The sequence below is a fragment of the Neltuma alba genome, unplaced genomic scaffold, assembly GCF_004799145.2.
Source record: "Neltuma alba isolate B1F8T4 unplaced genomic scaffold, ASM479914v2 tig00010982_pilon, whole genome shotgun sequence".
Taxonomy (NCBI): domain Eukaryota; kingdom Viridiplantae; phylum Streptophyta; class Magnoliopsida; order Fabales; family Fabaceae; genus Neltuma; species Neltuma alba.
The window spans coordinates 203,801-224,257 of record NW_021635744.1 but is presented as its reverse complement, the minus strand read 5'-3'; the positions used below and the strand labels follow the sequence as shown (position 1 = coordinate 224,257).

General features: G+C 33.3%; 3 protein-coding genes across 7 annotated transcripts; all 3 read left to right on the top strand.

The window, feature by feature from the left end:
- The first annotated feature begins 2,284 nt into the window (after window positions 1-2,284).
- LOC114760496 (TMV resistance protein N-like) lies at window positions 2,285-7,216 on the top strand. 2 transcript variants are annotated; one of them, XM_028949751.1, is made up of 5 exons: window positions 2,285-2,781; window positions 3,242-4,343; window positions 4,467-4,739; window positions 4,833-5,636; window positions 5,727-7,216. In XM_028949751.1, the coding sequence occupies exons 1-5, from the start codon at window positions 2,300-2,302 to the stop codon at window positions 7,095-7,097; spliced, it is 4,032 nt and encodes a 1,343-aa protein (XP_028805584.1). In that variant the 5' UTR covers window positions 2,285-2,299; the 3' UTR covers window positions 7,098-7,216. The 2 variants fall into 2 exon arrangements, with proteins under 2 accessions (XP_028805584.1, XP_028805583.1); XM_028949750.1 differs by having other exon boundaries at window positions 5,715-7,216.
- Window positions 3,560-20,077, top strand: LOC114760502 (miraculin-like). The gene is made up of 2 exons (XM_028949760.1): window positions 3,560-3,566; window positions 19,303-20,077. Exon 2 carries the CDS (start codon window positions 19,336-19,338, stop codon window positions 19,942-19,944), a length of 609 nt encoding a protein of 202 aa, XP_028805593.1. The 5' UTR covers window positions 3,560-3,566; window positions 19,303-19,335; the 3' UTR covers window positions 19,945-20,077.
- On the top strand, window positions 10,708-14,842 carry LOC114760497 (uncharacterized). Of its 4 annotated transcripts, XM_028949753.1 has the most exons (4): window positions 10,708-10,860; window positions 12,029-12,102; window positions 12,198-12,492; window positions 13,740-14,842. In XM_028949753.1, exons 3-4 carry the CDS (start codon window positions 12,204-12,206, stop codon window positions 14,714-14,716), a joined length of 1,266 nt encoding a protein of 421 aa, XP_028805586.1. In that variant the 5' UTR covers window positions 10,708-10,860; window positions 12,029-12,102; window positions 12,198-12,203; the 3' UTR covers window positions 14,717-14,842. The 4 variants fall into 4 exon arrangements, with proteins under 4 accessions (XP_028805586.1, XP_028805587.1, XP_028805585.1 ...); XM_028949754.1 differs by lacking the exon at window positions 12,029-12,102 and having other exon boundaries at window positions 10,708-10,831; XM_028949752.1 differs by lacking the exon at window positions 12,029-12,102.
- Window positions 20,078-20,457: the final 380 nt, after the last annotated feature.

The window sequence follows — 20,457 nt, the reverse complement described above, 5'->3', positions numbered from 1 at the left end:
AATAAAAATGAAAACAAACTTGAGAGTATGTTAATCTTTTTTTAAAGCCAAAACAGGAGGGGAAAAAAAGTAATAGCCGAATAAGGTGCTCTAGTTGGGCCCAAACAGGGCACCGTGCTCCTTTTGAAAAAAGAATTATTCAACCAGGAACTAAGAAGGCCTAAAGCCCGAAAGAAAAACTAAAATGGTGACAAGAAATTGACCTCGGACCAACGATCATTCCAACTAATCCTAACCAAGGAAGTAAAATTTATTCTGAGGTGTAACACAGACGAATTATAATAATATACTCCTCCGGTCCTTAAGATAAGACCCGTTTAACTAATTTGATTAAATTAAAAAAGTTAGGTAAGTTAGTTAATTATAAAAAATGTGACACATTTTTCCTAAAACACCATAATCATTTTTCTTAATATTTTCTCTTTTTTTTTACTTGATTATGGTTGAGGGAGTATCTATATGGATAATTTAGAAAAAAATTGATAAATATGAGAAATGAATCTTACATTTAGGATCAAAACCAACTCAAAATTGGATCCTATATTAAAAACTGGAGGAGTACTTGTTTACGTTTTGTAAAAAAACATTCTATTGTATCTTGGATTCTTAATATAAGTGTTAGTTACAGATTCAATTTGATCATAAATATAAGATCATAATTTACTTGGTTTTTAATATTTATCCATTTTTCTTTCAAGTAATCTCTATGTTGATTAATGATTATACATGTTAAGAATTTTCCACAAGGGAGTAGTTTCATTACATATGATTAATAAAATATTTTAGAAAAAATAATGTCTTTTATTACTAATTCAACTAATTTTCTTAATAATACCCAAATCAATTATTTAATTCTTATATTAAGCACAGGAGATCAGTGCTAAAAACGATAGGAATTGTGCTGTATATATTTACTCAAAAGAAAACACAAAAAAAAAAAAGAGCATTGAAAAAAACACAAGATCGGTTCTCTTTCTTTGTTTTTTTTTTTTTTTGGTTCTGTTTTATTTTACCCAGTGTGTGGAAGCACATTCAAAGGCCGTTTCACTTCAATCAAAATGCCTGTTTTAGATTTTTTTTTTTCTCTCGAAAGTGTGTTTCTGATTGTCAATATTCTCTATTTATTGACGCAGATGGGTTTCCTGGAAGTTTCTGATTTTAGACCTTGCTTATGATAATAATTAAAGCAAAAGAAAGTCATATGCAGCTAGTTGACTTCCTGTGCGTGCCCTGCCATTCCATTGATGATTGACTTCATTTAAAAAAATGGAAAATCTTATTTTATACGGCAACTATACCTATTTTCCAACCATATCTCTATCCATTTTTTAAAGGATGACCAAAATCTCCATAAATTTTGACAGGTTATATTAACTCTTCTGCCATATTGCACTGAACATAATTGAATTTTTAATAGTATGCAAATAATGCGTTTGATTTCAAATTGTTAATAATAAAACTTTTTAAATTTCACAATTTTATAAAATTATTTCCTCCGGTTCTAAATATAAGATCAATTTTATAATACAAATTAAATTATACTACAAAATATGTTTTATACTAATGATCAGAGGAGTATATTCTATCCTATTATTTCTTCAACAAAAATAAGGTACATCCTTCTAATATAAAGTAGAGTACCATTACCATGTAAACTCGTATATATCTCAGTTCCGATGAATATGAAGCCTTCCGACAAGCATAGCCTTGCTGCATCTGTCATGTGGTCTTAGAACTTTCACAGAACTAGCAAAGTTTGCTGAGGAAAATGTTAAAACTATTTTGTTTGGTCCTGCTAGAGAGATCACTTTGAATCACATTTCATAGATGAGAATCCAAAAATGGGCATCCTCTGGCAAGAAAAATCAATCTATTCACGAATATTGTATGGTAAAAAAATGATGTGACTTGTCAGGCCAAAAATAACGATGTGAATGAAAATTTAATACCATCTAGACAAACCCCGCCCCCCCCAAAAAAAAAAAAAAATCAACATCGTTGGTTGGCAAAACTTATAAACAGAGCAGCATAGTAGCATTGCGAATAAAGTCCAAGAACCCATTGGTATGAGCCACTTATTTTTCTGTTGAAATAAAAGAAAAGGTCGATGCTTGATAATGACATTCATTAAATACTGATGTCCCCACCATTTGCTGTTACTAAAGATGCGGAACGCGTTAGGCACATGAATGCATGTGTAAGGATTTTCTCTATATAATCATATGCCAATCCCAATCCTCAAAGTCTTGTTGATTCTGTCTTGTACTGTTTGAACGAAGAACTCCCAAAACTGATAGGAATGGCTATGATATCTTGTTCTTACGCTCAAGGATGGACCTATGATGTTTTCCTGAGTTTCAGGGGCACGGACACCAGAAGAAGTTTCACCGGCTTTCTTTATCATGCTCTGCGTCAGAAGGGGATTAACGCATTCATAGATGATGAGGAGCTTAAGAGAGGGAAAGAAATTTCTCCATCTCTTCTGAAAGCAATTGAAGAGTCAAGGATTTCTATTATTGTATTCTCTGAAAACTATGCATCTTCCACATGGTGTCTGGAGGAGCTTGTTAAGATCCTTGATTGCATGAAGGTCAAGGGGCAATTGGTTTTGCCAGTTTTTCACCACGTAGATCCCTCAGTGGTACGCCATCAAAAGGGAAGTTTTGGCATAGCCATGGCCAAGCATGGAGATAGGTTCAAGAATAATACGAAGAAGGTGCAGAAGTGGAAGTTGGCTTTGTCTGAAGCAGCTAACTTGTCTGGTTGGAGCTTAGAAAACGGGTAAGCCATTGATTCTTCTCCTGCAAAATAATTGGAAAAAAGCTTGCAGAGTTTTTTAGGTTTTTGTTAAAAGTTCTTAAATAAAACATAACAAATGATGAATCAAATCCTTGGTTCATTTTCTAAGTGGTTATCAAGGCTCTTGTACATATCCGAGTGAATTGTGCGGACTTTACTTTTTTTTTTTTTTGGGATCTTCCTTTGTCCTTAAATATATCTTGCTTCATTAACATACAGGATATTGCCATTAAAATACAGAAAAGGATTGAGCATAAATAGATTGCTGGTTTGTGCAAAAATGTGTTTACAAAACTTAAAGTGAGTTGCACTGTTCATAACTCATGAAAGTACGATTCTTATTTATTTATATTATATATGGACATATACATTTTATGACAGAAAGAAGTGATTCTCCACCTACTTGTTTTGTGATTGGCTACTCTTTCTTGTAACTGGCCAGGTATGAATTTGAGATTATTCAAAGGATTGTTGAAGAGGTCTCTGGTAAATTAAATCACACCCTTATGCACATTGCCGAATATCCAGTTGGACTAGAAACTTGTTTATCAGAAGTGAAATCACTTTTGCATATGGAGCCAGGTGAACAAATTCGAATGATAGGAATCTATGGATTTGGAGGTATAGGAAAAACAACAATTGCTAGAGCTCTATTTAACTTGATTGCCAATGAATTTGATGCTGCATGTTTCCTTGCTGATATTAGAGAAAGTTCAAATCAACCAAAAGGCTTAGCACAGCTCCAAGAAGCACTTCTTTTTGATTTGGTTGGAGACAAGAACATTAAGCTAGGAAATATTTACAAAGGAATCCCCATTTTGAAGAAAAGATTGTGTTGCAAAAAAGTTCTTTTGATTCTTGATGATGTTGACAAATTAGAGCAGCTACAAGCTTTAGCAGGAGGACATGATTGGTTTGGTTCTGGTAGTGTAATTGTGATCACAACAAGAGATAAACACTTACTAGCTACTCATCAAGTTGAAAAAACATACGAGGTAAAGAAGCTACATCATGATGAAGCATTTGAACTGTTCACTTGGAATGCCTTCAAAAGAAAATCCCCGGATTCAGGTTATTTTGAGATTTCACACCGTGTGGCGCTATATGCCGAAGGGCTTCCATTGGCTTTGAAAGTAATGGGTTCAAATTTGTATGGTAAAACAGTGGATGAGTGGCAAGATGCATTGGACAAATATGAAAAGATTCCCAACAAAGAGGTTCAGAATGTACTCAGAGTAACCTATGATAATTTGGAGGAGAATGAGAGAGAAATTTTCCTAGACATTGCATGCTTCTTCAAAGGGGAGACAGTAGAATATGTTGAAAAGACGCTAAAAGCTTGTGGTTTCTATCCAAAAATTGGTATCGGTGTCCTAATTGATAGATCTCTTGTAACTATTGATCGGTATAACAAATTAAGAATGCATGATCTAATACAAGACATGGGAAGGGAAGTTGTAAGAGAAGATTCTCCATTAGAGCCTGGAAATCGAAGTAGAATTTGGCACCCTGAAGATGTTTATGAAGTACTTACTCAAAATACTGTAAGAGCCATGCTTTTGACATTCTTAATGTTTTGTTTAATAAAGAACTTGGTCGGTTTTATTCCTCTTTTTTTTTTTTTTTTAATTCCTAACTATGTCATTTCCTTGTGCTGCGTCATAAAGGGATCAAGGAAAATTCAAGGCATGATGGTGGACCTCCCAGATCATTATATGGTACACTTGACAGCAAGCACCTTTAAAAGGATGAGAAATATGAAAATTTTTATAGTTAAGAACGCACACATTTTTGGGAGCCCTCAACATCTTCCAAACAATTTAAGATTGCTTGATTGGATGGAATACCCCTCCTCATCATTACCATCTAATTTTCGTCCAAAGAAACTTGTTGGACTCAACTTATCTCGTAGTTGTTTTGCCATGCAGGAGCCATTCAGGGTATATATCATTGTTGCTGATGCTTTTTTAATTCCTTTTTCATCTGCTTCTTCAAAACATGCATCTGATAGTGATTCAATTTTTGACTTGCAGTATTTTGATTCTTTGACATCTATGGATTTGAGCCACTGCGATCACTTAACAAAACTTCCTGACATTTCTGGAGTTCCAAATTTGACAGAATTAAATCTTGATTATTGTGCAAATTTAGAAGAGGTTGATGATTCTGTTGGATTTCTTGATAAACTTGTCGAGTTGAGGGCTTCTGGATGCACCAAACTAAGGGCATTTCCACGTGCCATTAGGTTGCCATCACTCAAAAGTCTGATCCTTATATGGTGTTCAAGCATTCAAAGATTCCCAGATATCTTAGGAAAAATGGACAATCTCGTATCCATTTCTATTGAAAGTAGTGGCATAGAAGAATTACCAGCTTCCATTGGAAACCTTATTGGACTTCAGGAACTATGCATGACATCTTGCTTAGGTCTCAAGGAACTACCAGAAAGCCTTGACATGCTACAAAATCTAAGAAACCTTAACATAGAGGGTTGTCCACAACTTCGAAATTTTTTGAAGAAATTGAAAGACATGGGACAGCATACCCCTACCTTCCATAATGTTGATTCATTGAATCTAGAAAATTGTGGCCTATTGGATGAAGATCTTCCCATAATTTTACACTCTTTTCCAAAGTTGACTTCACTAGACCTTTCAGGGAACAAATTTGAAATGCTTTCATCCTGCATACAGGAGTTTCTTTACTTGCAATTACTTCACTTAAACAGTTGCAAGTTTCTCCAAGAAATTCCAACCTTACCTCCCAATTTACGATTCATTGATGCAAGTAATTGCACATCATTGAATAGAGAGTCGTCAAGTTCATTATTGAGTCAGGTTTGTATCTGTGAAGTCAGATCTTCTCTTTTAATCTTTTGTGCCTCACATTTTCTTACCTTTTTTCTTATTTCACAGGATACCTTTCAGGAAAGGGAGTTACATGTTATTGTGCCTGGAGCAAGCATTCCGACATGGTTTGATCTCTGCAGCAAAGAAGAATATATGACATTTTGGGTTCGTGAGAAATTTCCAGTGATTGCCCTATGTTATGTTTTTGCAGTAGAGGGTGAAATGAAGAAGGAGGGTTTCAGTTGCGAAGTTCGCTTTTTCATTAATGGTGAAGAATTGTTTGAATTGGAAATACCAACAAGCTTCGCAAAAATGGTGACAGATCATGTTTGGCTATTTGATTTGCGAACGCTGCCTCCCTTCCAGGGGAAAGCGTTTGATTCTTATTTGGATGATAACTGGAATCAGGTGGAGATTTCTTGTGAAAAAATGTCTGAAGTTCCAAGTGTAACTGTGAGTTGGTGTGGGATACATGTAATCCAACAAGAAGAAAATGCGATCAGATTCACAGACCCCTATTTGGATTCTGATTCTGTCACAGAATCTGATAACAAAGAGACTGAACTGAAGAAGCTCACTAGTAATAACAAGTCAGTGGAAGATTTTCAAGTCTTCAAAGATAATTGTCACAATGTGAATGATAACTGGGAAGCCTGTGAGGCAGAGGATAGCCAAATGCTTGAATGCAAGGGAAATGAGATAAACAAAACTCAGGATGATGAGGAAATGGAAGCATTTTATGCTTCTTTAGATGCTGAGATCTTTGTTCCATTACCTTCAAAAGATATCACATCTATTTCTGAATTGAAAACTGATATCAAACCAAGTGAAGGAATCCAAAAAGCATGGAAGACATTTCAAGAATTTCTCACCAAAGATTTTTCTGAAATGTTGGAGCCTAAAAATTATAGTACCATGAAAGCTACATTGGATTGCCTCTCTGGATTATCTGCAGATGATGGAGTGTCAATAGAAATGAGATCAGTGATAATAGAAGTTTCAAGAGAATTTACTCATTGGAGTTGCGATTATAGCAATGCAAGCAAGAAAATGAAGATTACCGAAGCCAGCGTGTTGAAAATGCATGAAACAACTGAAAGTCTTGAAGCTAACAAGAGCCATTTCAAGGAGGTGATGACCATGAAAAATGAGCTGCACAGCCAATTGGCCTATTTGGAGGAGAGAAAGAAAGAGCTGGAGGATCAAATCAACGCCATTAAATCTGATATCAGGGCTTTCGAATCAGCTGAGAAAATGGTTACTAAGAGAAAGAGAGAAATTTTTGAGGAAGGAAAGCTTCTCCTAGCTCAAAGAGATGAGTTGAGAGAACAATTGCCACGCTTGAGAGATGACTGGGCACTGGCCAAGGAGATCCACGCAAATATCAGTACCGAATGGTCAAAACTTGGAGAGAAAATAAACAACAAAAGCGTATATAGGTGTTTTTGAGTGAAATATGGTCTGTTATGTAAGAGGAAGTACTAGGAATAGAAATAAATTATTGAACACATGATGTCAAGTTCACTCCAACTTTGAAGAGTAAATGTAGAATATGTTTGTTCAATGAAAGATATGTGTCACATATTAGGACTTCTTTGCTGATTGTAATGATCGAAATCAAAAGATCCATTCAAGACAAGTAGCTTGTTTGGCTCTCTCATCGTCTATGCTTGAAGAATTTAGTTATATCCTCATAACATTCCACAGCAACTAATATAGTATCTAATATTATTGTTAATTAAAATTTAAGTATTTTTTAATCCGAACAGATAGTTCCCCAACTACAATTGATTTTATCTATACTATTCAAAACCCTCAACCTTATTTAAAAATAGATTAATATAATCTTTGGTCTCTCAAGTTTGTCCTAACGTTGATTTGAATCCTTTAAGTTTTAAATCATAGGTTTTGATACCTCAAAGGGTAAAATAGTTCATATTTTTACATGTATATTAAAATATTAGTTAAAATAGGTTTAAAATAATAAATATGCAGAAATTGAAATTTTTTTCCTTCAAAACACCCTTATTTATGGGGTAAAGAATATAAGAAAGAGAATAAGAAAATTATTAAAATAAAGAGAATTATGAAACAGAAAGAATGTGTTATAGAGAGAGATAATAGTTTGAAAAATAAGATAATAAATATATTGAGTATTAAAATAAGTAATTAATGAGAAAGAAATAGAAAATTTGCCTCAAAATTTTAAAGCAACTTGAAAATGTTACTTATATTTAGAGATATGGGAGAGGTGATAGTTGTTGTTTATAAAAAGAGACAAAGGAAGTATTAAATTATAGGGACCAATATTTTAAATAAAAAGAAACTTAGGAGACTAAACCCAAAATGAGGATAAACTTAACCAAAAATTATAGGAAAAAAGACACAAAAATGACAGTTAAACTTGAAAATCCCAAAATAGTCACTTGTAGGTATAAATGACCAATTTGAGATTTGCAAATTTGTTGAAATAATCATATTATCCTTTATTTTTTTTATTGTTTTTAAAAAAACCAAATACCCTCATTGGCTGGTTGGTCACTAAAGTTTCGGTGCCGGCGGAGGCCGCTGGAGCTCAGGTGGTTGTCCTTACCGAAGCTTTGGTGGCCGGCAACTATTTTTTTTACGATTTCAGTAGTACGATTAAGAAGTTTTGTAACACTATTAACAAGTCTAGTATAGCAGTTAACAATAGGTTTTCCAGAAAATTCAAAAAGTAGCATTTTTACAATTTTAGTAATGCCGTTAATAAGCTCTGTAACTCTATTAACAAGTTCAATATAATATTTAACAACAGATTTTAAAAAAAATTCAAAAGTGGCATTTTTATAACTTCAATAACGAGGTTAACAAATCATGTAACGATATTAACAATTCTCATAACCATAATGACTATCTAATAAGTGGAAAAATTTTTGTTGTACAACCTTTACATGGAGCTAATATTAAAAACATTAACTTTTATGAGAGTTGTTAATATCGTTACATGACTTGTTAATCGTGTTACTAAAGTTATAAAAATATCACTTTTTGAATTTTTTAGAAAACCTATTATTAAATGTTATACCGAACTTGTTAATAATGTTATGGAACTTGTTAATGACATTATTGAAATTATAAAAATGCTACTTTTTGAATTTTCTGAAAAGCCTGTTAGTAACTACTATAGTGAACTTGGTAATAGCATTACAAAACTTGTTAATCATGTTATTAAAATTGTAAAAATTTTCAAAAAAATAGTTATCACCTATTTGAACTCCGGTGACTGATTGTCAATCGACCACTGGAGCTCAAGTGACGGTGGGCACCTGAGCTCCTGCAACCAGTTAGCCAACGAGGGCATTTAGTTTTTTAAGAACAATAAAAAAAGATAATATGGTCATTTCAATAAATTTACAAATCTCACATAAGTTATTTATGCCTAAATTAAGATTTTGCTTATTCAAGTGACTATTTTGAGATTTCCGAGTTTAAGTATCATTTTGTGTCATTTTCTCAAAATTATAGTAACTCTTAAAAAATACTGAGTTTTTACAATTGTCAGTTAATTTATTTATTATTTTATAAAAATGAAGATGTATAATTTTTTTGGCCAACATATCGTTATTTTATCCAACGAAAAAAATTAAGAAACTTACCATATTCATAAATAATAAATTATTTTTTAGATTTTATTTATCATTTTAATATCAATGCTAAATTTATGAAAAAATAGCTGATAAATCTTAGGATAAGAATGTCTCCACTAACTTCTCTCTCCACTTCCTCTTCACTTAATTTCTCTATCATTGGATTAACTTCCAATAGCTGAGATTTAAAATTGAGTAAAAATATTATTATAATATTAAATATAATAAAAATTTATTATATTAAACAACTTATATCAAATTTTAACACTTAACAGTATAAATTTATTTATATATTTTTATTATTTAATATTTAATATTTTAATAATATCTTTATAAAATAAATTTTAGCCATTAAAGTTTAATCTAATGATGAAAACATTAAATAGAGAGGAAGTGGAGAGTGGTAAAGAATGTCTCCATTACACGTTGTCTCCTGTTTCTTTCCATTTAAATAAAACGGCACCATTTTTTATCCTTTCAACAATCTAAGAATTTTATTCTTGCAGTGACCCCATTTTGCTGCAAAAAATCTGATTTCTACTTTGATGTTTGAAGCCATCAAATAACACACCTAAACTTGGGAAACTGATCTTGTTAGATGAGGATTAAGCAGAGAAGGGATGTGACAACAGAAGAGTGAAAACAAGGGAAGGTCAGAAGGACGGATTTGAAATTGTTTTGGGAATAAAACCCAACTTCGTTGTTGGGGTTCATGGGTTGGGAGCAAGTGCGTATCATATCTCATAAGTGGAATCTCACCCCTCCAAATGACAATGAGATCTGGGCAACGATGAGGAGGACCACGGGGGCGACTGCGATAAATTGTTTTTCCTTAATATATAACACCAGATCAGTTCTGTAGGAAAACGGTGTCACTGCATTTGCATGCATAAAAAATGTGGGACTGCTGAAAAGTTGCAAAATGGCATCGTTTTACTTACATAGAGACAAAGTGGAGACAACATGCAATGGAGACACTCCGCTCGAGTAGAGAGAAGGGTTAGTAGAGATATTATTCTCTCATAAATTACTACTACTTTCAGTCTTATTTATAAGAGTTAGTTAACTGATTTGAGAAGATTAAGAAAAGAACTTGAGTTAGTTATTTATAATAAATATGTGTTGTCTTTCCTAAAATATCTTTACTAATCAAGTGTACTGACTAGAACTATTATTGTTAGAAGGATTATCTTAAAAAAAATACATAAATATGAGAGACAAAGTAAATTTGAATCTTATATTTAAAATCAAAATAAAAATTAAATAAGATCTTATATTAAGAACCAGATGTAGTATTTATAGAAGTAATCTATTTATTTTGGTCAACAAGGATGATAAAAGACCATATGTATAAAAAGGGATGAACGATGCCTGGGCTTAAGCCCAAAAGCCCACAGCCTGGCTTGCTGGATAACAGACCCGCGGTTTTTTTCCGGCCCTTACCTCTGTCTGCCATTCTCGTTTCTCAAAATCTGACGACATTGAGGGGTCTCCGTCGCGGCCGGTCGAGGTGTTTGGAGACGGTATTAGCACTGCTGGATACCGCAGCAGAACGTAGGCAAAAGATTCTCTCGTATTCTAAAGTAGGCACATAATTTTCATTTTCCTTTCGATCTTCGATTAATTTATATTTCCCTTCTTTGATTGCTCCCTTGCTAAAATGATATTGTAGGGAGTTTAAATTTGGTGCCTTCAATTGATTATAAATTTAGTTTATGATGGGGAAGATATAGTGGGTTCATATGAGTATAGCAAAATTTGGAGCGAATGCCTCTGGAATGTAATCCGTTGGTGAATTTTCATTCAGAATTATCGAGCACGAAAGTTTTGAATATTTAAAGTGCTGTTTGCCACAACTTAACTTACTAAACTGAAGTGATTCTACACGGTTGTAGTGATCTAGGAGTGGAGAGGACCAAACTGTACGAACATTTGAAATTTCTTATCTTGCTTTAAAATGTTCCTCACAATTTCTGTTGACATATTATCAAATTCTAACTTTAACTAGATGGATTGTTGAGAACAAAAAGAAGTTTGGTTTGGTTAATCCGTTGATCTCTCTCTCTCTCTCTCTCTCTCTCTCAAATAATTGGACTAAAAAGTTTGACTTTCAGGTTACTTGACCTTATCTTCCTTTTGTCACTTATTGAAGTTATATAAGATTGGTAGGAAATTGCAACTCAATAACATCATATTAGAAGTTATATATTTTTCTTTTCCTGATGGCTCACTTGCATGAGGGAATGCATGTTGATACGATAGTTTCTTGGAAATTTCTAAGCTTGTGTATGTAGATTGCTAGGAAATAAGATAGTGATTAATGGCCTTCAAACTAAGATGTCATCGAGGGATCAGTTTTCACTGTTGTACGCATAACAATTGAATGGTAAAGTATCCAATTTTCTGGCTAGGTCCTGCTCCTTAATTGTATTCTGTAATTTATGGGAAAAAGTGAAGAATAATTCTGTTATATTTTTCTTGGCTGTTGGATTTTACATCTAACTTACGGTTCTCATTACTTATACTATAATTTCATGCATTTACTATGACTGTACCCTTTTTTTTCCCCCTTCCCTCACAAATGTTATTTAGAAAAGTTATTATCTTTGATGGTAGGTTATACTTCTCTGTTTTTTAACTTGCTGTAGAAGGTGAAAATACACTGAACTGATGGCAGTTGTATGTCTTAATAATTTAATTCGTAGATTCTTTATTCATTTTAAAATTTGAAAGTACGTTTCATCTGTTAAGGCATCTGATATAAAAGCTCTGTTGGCTTGGCTGTAGCTTAAATATGAGGGTGTCAAATTTGTCTTACATGAAAAGTATAAATGTCACTGTTATGTACGATTAGATATTTATTTTTCTCCCCCTTAAAAATCCGGTTGCTTTGCTAAATATATGTATTATTGTTCAACAGGACAAAATGACACATCAGAATACAAGTGTTGACATAGAGTATGAATATGAAGAATTTAACAGTTCCAAGCGATCAAAACTGACTTCTAAAGTATGGGAAGATATGCTCAAAATTCAAACAAGCGATGGTAGTAAAGTTCAATGCAAACACTGTGGCAGGTTGTTGCAAGATAACTGCGGAACTTCTCATTTAAAGCGTCACATAGTCAGATGTGTCAAGCGTCCAAAAACAGGGGATGGTGTTGAGCAAGAGCTAATGACTTTACCGCGTGTTCAGGACGTAGGTATTGACAAAGGTAAGCATACATTCTCTATGAATGTGAAATATTAGCCCCCAATTTCATTTTATCTCCAAACATATTCACAAATTTTTAATTTTTTTTTAATTTAGTTTGATTATAATATTCTTTAATGAGAGGAACAATACACGGCAGTGCATCAGTTATAGGCTGCGTTGGTTATGTACATCTAACGGATCCCCCATACAAGTATCGGTTATAGTCTCGTCTGCTTTGAGTCACTAATATATCACATAACAGTATAGAACCCATGAAGATTAAAGTATTCATAATAGAGCATCAGAAGTACATCATCTACTGCTGCTACTTGAGAGGATGCTAAAGTTGATATCTACTTAAGGAACTACGCATGCTTGAATATCTGTGTGTTTTTACTTTAATGAAGATGTGTTTTTAATGATTCCAAGCTCGGTTGATATAAAAAGGAAATGAGATAAAGATCAAATTGATAAGCACCTACCATTTCACTCTTTCAAAAGATTCTAGAAGTTTGGTTTGTATTGATAATAATAAAATGATTCATTCCAAAGTGAATTTCAAGTTGTCATAATGTGATGTTGATTTATATCTCATGATTACTATTGTCAATTGGAATGCTGATTGACAGTTGGGTTAAGAAAAAGTAGTTAACTTGTCTGTTCATTAATGCTGATATAGGAGGCAATAAAAATGAAAACGGCTGGTAGTTGGGTTGTTTGTAATACTGGATAGGGGAAGAATGAGGGGGCTGGAGGAAAATAAGCCGACTTTTAGAGTGAGAAAAAGGCTTTCTTGCTTCTGGCTTTTGTGATGCCAATGGTGAAAGGAAAGACAAGAAAGAGTTGGCAGCTCATGATTCACCTTCTGAATGACGAAGTTATCGTTCTGGGAGGTCAAACTGTGAGACAGTATTGGTAGAACTTATTTATTTGGTGGAAGGCTGGTGTTTGGTGGTCAATCGCAGAGGACTGGAAGAAACAAATGAGAAATACCGCACAACTCGTAATGTAGCCCAAATACCTGAACGGCTTACTTGTTTCAAAGACAATGCATAATTTTAATGTTTTCCCACAGATAAATAGGAAGATACTAACATCCAAATCGAATTGAGGACAGAATTCCCCTTCATATATATGTTGGCTGTGAGAAACTCTATTTTGTCTTTACTTTATAATTGCAACTTTCTGATTGATGTGTTCTGGTAGTACCATTTGTCAACCGGCAATTCCACTGAATTAACGTTTTCCATCTCTGCTAACTTGTAGAATTTGGACCAAACACAGTATATATGGCTCACCCGTTAAAGGCTGAACCTGCATCCCTTGTCACTTCTTTGCCTGAGACACCAAATAGTCAAGGATCGATCGTTACTGATTCTGCTACTGGGAGGGAACAACATCCAAAAACCAAATCCATTTTGGGATTGGCTAACACTAACTCTCCCAAAAACAAGATCGATCTAACATTGGATGATGCAGAAATGAGAGCATTTTATGCTTCCTTGGATGCTGAGACCTCAGTTGTGTCCACTCCCCAAGATAATAGGGGCAGCAGTGAATTGCCAAGAACCCCTCCATGCGAAGAGACTGAGAAAGCTTTGAAAACATTGCAAGACTTTCTCTCCAAAGAATTTTCCGTTGTATTGCATTCCGAGCAGCGCAATTCGATGAAGTCCACCTTAGAGTACCTTTCCAACCTCACGGTATATGATGGGATCTCTCTGGAAATGCGCTTATTAATATCAGAAGTTTCGAAAAGATTTACTCAGTGGAGTTCTGAATATAATAATGCTGGTCGGCAAATTGAGTGTGCTAGCACGAACCTGTTGAAAGCAGATAAAGTAGAAGAAAGTCTTGAAGCTAACAAGAACCAGTTTAAAGACCTAGCATCATTAGAAAACGAATTAAGCAGCCAGTTAGCCGGTTTGGAGGAAAGAAAGAAAGAATTGGAAGAGCAGCTAAGTGGCATTAAAGCAAACATCTGTGTTTTTCAGTCAGCTAAGACCACGGCAACCAAGAGAAAGAGGGAAACATTCGAGGAAGGAAAGACCCTTAAAGCACAAAGAGATGAGTTGAAAGAACAAGCCCCACACTTAAGAGATGAGTGGGAATTGGCTAAGAAAACCCAAGCAAATATAAAAGCTGAATGGTCAAAGCTAGCAGAAAAATTTAATGAAAGGCTAGATGGTGTAAACTGTCAGTACTTTGATAGTAACAGGCGCATTGAGCCTTATGAAAATTGATTGATTTTACAAACTGATTTGTAGCATAGCAAATATTGGTTGCTGCATAATGTAATTTAGGAAGTGAAGCCAAAAGAACGGCAGGCTTGAGTATATATTGCTGTTCAATAATTCTTTGTTCAGCCAGAGCTAAAGGTCCATTTGGAAGGATAGCACTTTTCAGATTAAATATGCATGCTTTCGGGAGAATGTTGAGGCAACATTCGTTACGTGTAATAAAAGTACACTATGTTTAAATGGGAAGAAAACTAGGATAAGAACAAGAAAAAATGGAAGCGGGAGAAAATAGAGGGGAGAGAAAATTGGAGGGATGATATTTATTTTCTATCCTCGTGTCTGGATAGAAAGGAGAAAATAAAAAAGAAAAGAAAGTGTTTAACATTTACAATGACAATACTCTTGTTTGATTTATCATGCCATGAAAATAAATTCCAATAAAAAATTAAAACCATCGAATTAAAATGAAATTATTTTTATATTTGATTTTAAAATCAAAATATTAAGTAAAATATAGTTGTGCACAAACTAAACTAATAATAAAGAGAAAGTTAAAATAAAGATAAATGTCATAATGACAATAATATCTTTTGAAGGGGGACAAGCAGAAGGTTTGCATCCATCCATAGGAATAAGATGTCCCCGCAAAGTCAAAGAGAGTTCACATCAGTTGGACAAACTATACTTTTACAATTTTTTTAATAGAACGCAAAACAAGAAATGATATTATCCAAGGAAATTAAACCAACAGGAGAAAATAAAGCTCCCCATAGATTTCAGAGTACGCATTTGTGCCAATTCTTGGAGATTAGATTGTAGCTGGAGCATAGAGTGATCTCTATTAAGCAGAAAGAAAAGGGCGGGGGGAGGAAAGAATCAAAAGCAGGAAAAAAGATTCATTTCATCATCAAAAAACAGAAGGAAAAAAAATTCATATTCTATAAGAATTCAAGATTATTTTAAATTGAAAATATACCTTTTTCATTTAAATATATTGAATGCAATTAACGCGTCTTGAAACACTAACCTTTCTAACGGAGCCCATGCGGCTGCTCTAATGGGAACTGTATTCCAACAAAACAATTAGAATATCTATGCCCAGTGGGCTAAGAATACATCAGCTAATCATAAGCATGAAATTAATAGAGAAAATAGCAAAAGTCTTCACTAATCATAAATAATTTTTTTCACTCATTCTCAGAATTTAGACCATCGATCACTTGCACAAGGAAAGGAGCTCAGTTTCCAACTCAAAAGTAAAATGGTGTATAAATCTTGTTGAAATTGTCTTAACAAAAGATCCACAAGTACCAAAATTACAAATAAGGGAAGTCATACCGCGAAAAAAGAAGAATCGAAGGTCTAAAATTCTCCTTCCTAAAGGAAAAATACATAAAGCATTCGAACAATGGCTGCTTCTTTCAATAAATTTCAGCATTAGTCGTTAACTTAACTAGTGCCTGTGCCTGTAGCCTAATGTGATGTGGAACCCCAAAAGATGTTCTCTTGGTATTTTCTTTCCTATACAAGAAGAAGTGGTATTTTAGCTGCTAATCAATCTTCATTTATTTCAATTTTTTAAGCTCAGTGCATACTTCCTTTTTCAATGAAGAGGACTACTCTTTTCAAGTATTGTGAGATCTATTTTAGCAATAGAAATAGATTTATTCCTTTCATCATTTTTTCATAGCTTTGCACAATAATATCAATCATAGTCGCCTTAAGCATTTGTCCATTAGAAGATGGATGTATTCCTGTTGATTGTTTTAAGGTTCACATATTGCATTGCACTTCATTTGCAGTTAAGTTTAAGGTATAGTTTACTTCATCCATTACACTATTAAAAAAAACTCATTTAAGTCAACACCCTTACATTCTCATCATTTATTCTTGATAGCCTCGTTATGATTTTTTGTTGCTCTATTTGTACTAATATTTTTTTTCTTTTCTAACAGAAGAACAAGAGAGCGTGTTTGGCTATCTCAGAAAAAAATTAAGGTGCGGAGAAAAATGAGATCCTAACCCTGATACTAGTTAATAAAAGACGAGAAAGTGAAGGTAGTTAGGAGGAGAGACAAATATTAGTGCTACATTTTCATGCAGATGAATACAGGAAGGGCAATTGCAGTATGGATGAGAGATGGTAGAGGCTACTTTTGAAGTATGAAGGGAGAGAAGAAAAGCAAAATGGTAGTCAAAGAAAGGAAAGAAAAGAAGGCAGTAAAGAAAATAGAAACAGAGTTTTTTAAGTCCCCTAATACCATGAGACCAAAATAAAAGGAAACAGGATAAAGCTTCAAAGTTTAAAATATAAAATCAGGATAGATGGTTGAAAAAAATAAAATTGTACCAAACTACAAGAACTTACAAATGTTCTCTAAAGAAATTAAAGAGGGATTACATTCCACTTCAAATAATTTCAAGCAAATTCAAATAAAGATTATAAAATATAATTGTCGAAGGCGAACTGCATGATTTTATGTGAAAAACAATAGGGATCAAAGATATATATTAATAGAAGAGAGTTAGAGAAAACAGAAAACAAAAAAAAAAAAAAAGAGACTGTACTATGTGTGTGTATAGTTAGAGTTTTAGTATAACATGTGTGTGATTGCATGGATAGATAGTGATATAATTAACGATGGATGCATGTTGTGATCAGGCTATGAGGCCTCTAATATTTTTTATGATGTTCTAAGTTCTAACCTCTTAATTATTAATTTTTTTCATTAAATTTTATATAAAATGGTAGATGTTTTGATGTGTCATGTAATATGGCTTTATGTCTTAAGTAAGATAAAATTGTGCAATTTTGATTTGTTTTCTTTAAAAATCATAAAAGTGCAAAGTTTCATCATTTATTATCCTAAAATATTAAAATGTCTTTCATTTTACTTGGAACTTAGGTCATTTATCAGAGGCGTTAAAGAATAAGGCATCTAGGCACCCAAAAAAAAAACAAAAAAAAAAACAAAAACAAGGAATCTATTGAGATGTATTCTAAATTTGTCAAGCATGTATATTCATACAGATTAGTATCTCTCCTTTTTATTTAAGTTCGCAATAAATTATGCAATATTATTTTACTCTATTAATCCTTGGAAACTTTTTGCACATACTGCATCTATTTTTTTTTTTGAAGAGCCAAAATATACCACTCTTTAGTTGTTTTAGCAGCTTTAAACTACAATGCAGGTTATTGTTTTTGCAGGGAATCACCTTCAAAAATAATTTCACATATTCAAGGTCTTCCAAAATTCTTTTCTGTTTTTCAATGTAAGACCTATTTAATTAATTTGATTAGATTAAGAAGTTAGGTAAATTAGTTAATTGTAAGAAATATGACATATTTTTCTAAAATATTATAATCATCTTTATTAATATCCTCATTCTCTCTCCTATTTGATTATGGTTGAAAGAGTATCAATAAGAGTAATTTAAGATAAATAAACATGAGAAATAAGTTTTATATTTAGAACTAAGATTAACTCAACAATTAAGTCTCACGTTAAAGATTAGAAGAGTAAAACATTTATAAGTTCAGGATCTAGGTATAATTTTTTCAAAAATCAACTGGATAAAGTTAAACAACTACAAATTCAGGAGTATATAAATAAGACATTTAAGTTTCAAATGTAACTCTTAAATTTGCAGTTGAGAATCCAATGTGAGAGAGCTAGTGATGCCCAACATAGGTTCAAATCTTATGATTATTATAAGGGGTTTATTAATATGTAAATATATCGGTAAACATTATTCGACTAATGAAAATTTATTTATTCAAAAAAATTATTTTTTTAAATGTTACGAAAAGTTTAGATCCCAACCTAAAGATTATTCATTGAAAAAATATCAAGAATAAAATAAAAAGTTAATCTTTGAACTTTAAAAACCTAATCCGAAATTTAGGAGCGTCTTGACGAAAAATTAAAAATAAATGTGTTTATGTAGATCCGCGCGCGCGCACATATATAAAACCTTTCCTATTGCTTGTAGGGAATTTGACATACATTGCATTAAATTGCTTAATACTCCTCCAGACCTATTTAACTAATTTAATTAGATTAAAGAAGTTAGGTAAATTAGTTAATTATAAGAAATATGACATATTTTTCTTAAAACACTATAATAATCTTCCGTAATATCTTCTCTTCCTTTTCTATTTTATTATGGTTAAGAAAATATTCATAGAGGTAATTTAGAAAAAAATTGATAAATATAATAAATAGGTATTATATTTAGAACCAAAATCAACTCAATAATTAGGTCCTATATTAAGAACCGAAGGAGTATACAATTAGATGTGAACTTCCTATGTTCTGTACAATCCATAGTTCATAATAAATGGCGTAAAATAGCTTTATGAACAGAGAAAGTAGTATACTGTTAGGCAGGAACTGGCGGGAAAACACTACTTTCATTGGAAAGCAACTTTAAGTGGAAAGAGTTTATATCCTTACGGACAATCGTATAAGTCGAAATCCTTGACAATAAGTGCAAGTAAGTCCATAGACTCCACCATCACTGTAACTATAAATTCATGCTCAATTCTCTGATCATCTCCCATCAGCAATAATCAAACCAAAAAGAAAGCTATAGTTTGTGAGCATTCAGATCAAAGAATGAAGATCACATTTGTAGCATTCGTCCTTCTCTTCGCCTTCGCCACAAAGCCACTGCTTAGAGCCGCCGATGCAGCACCAGAACAGGTTGTTGATACCTCCGGCAAAGTGCTCCGAGCAGGAGCCAATTACTACGTATTTCCAGCTCCGGCAACTCCAAACGGCAGTGGGCTTTCTCTTGCAAGCATAGGGGAAGAATGCCCACTAGATGTTGTGGTTGTCCAAGGCTATTCAGGCCTACCATTGTCGTTCACACCCGTCAACCCTAAGAAAGGTGTCGTTCGTGTCTCTACGGATCTCAACGTTGTGTTCTCTGGTGATACAGATTGTCCTCAGTCCAACGTGTGGAAGCTCGACGACTACGATGATACCACTGGACAGTGGTTCGTGACGACGGGTGGGGTCATCGGCAATCCTGGTTGGCAAACGGTGAACAATTGGTTCAACCTTGAGAAGTATGAAGATAGCTATAAGTTAACGTACTGTCCAAAAGTGTGCAGTAACTGTACTGTCCAGTGCAAGGATATTGGTATATATGTTGATAGTGAGGGATACCAGCGTCTTGCTTTGAGCGATTCCCCATACAAAGTTCAGTTTCAGAGAGCCTGAAGATTGCTTCATCAACAAGAATTTTATGAATAATGTATAATTTATAGGTTTCCCAAGTAGGGTTCCTATGTCCTGCTCCCTCCAACTAACAAAACAGCGAATAAATAAATAAGCTGGTAGAGCTTTCTGCCCATATGCGCGTCTCCCTTTATCTTTTACTCTTTACGTTTTTATTTTGACAACATATAGTACATATATAGTAATTATATTGTCTTATCATCCACTTATAGAAAGTAATAAAATTAACAAATATGATTTAGACCGTCTAAATGAGATACGGACAATGAAATTAGATGTGCAGCAAGACCTCTGTGTGTGTGTGTGTGTGTGTGTGTCTTGTGATAGAACCCATAAAACTAAAGATTCTAGTTACTCATTTTCCAGAGCAACATTAAATGCTATTAATTACGTGTAAAAATATGAGTTGGTTTCTTAAAATTATTTTCATTAATATTTAGTTATTTTTTTTGAATATATGCAACAACATTTACTGCAACAAAGGTATGTTAATTC

Coding starts and splice junctions, on each gene's coding strand:
- LOC114760502 (XM_028949760.1), top strand. CDS start 19,336: ATGAAGATCACATTTGTAGCATTCGTCCTTCTCTTCGCCTTCGCCACA.
- LOC114760497 (XM_028949754.1), top strand. CDS start 12,204: ATGACACATCAGAATACAAGTGTTGACATAGAGTATGAATATGAAGAA. Junction 12,493..13,739: donor GGACGTAGGTATTGACAAAG/GTAAGCATACAT, acceptor GCTAACTTGTAG/AATTTGGACCAAACACAGTA.
- LOC114760496 (XM_028949750.1), top strand. CDS start 2,300: ATGGCTATGATATCTTGTTCTTACGCTCAAGGATGGACCTATGATGTT. Junction 2,782..3,241: donor GGTTGGAGCTTAGAAAACGG/GTAAGCCATTGA, acceptor GTAACTGGCCAG/GTATGAATTTGAGATTATTC. Junction 4,344..4,466: donor AAGTACTTACTCAAAATACT/GTAAGAGCCATG, acceptor TGCGTCATAAAG/GGATCAAGGAAAATTCAAGG.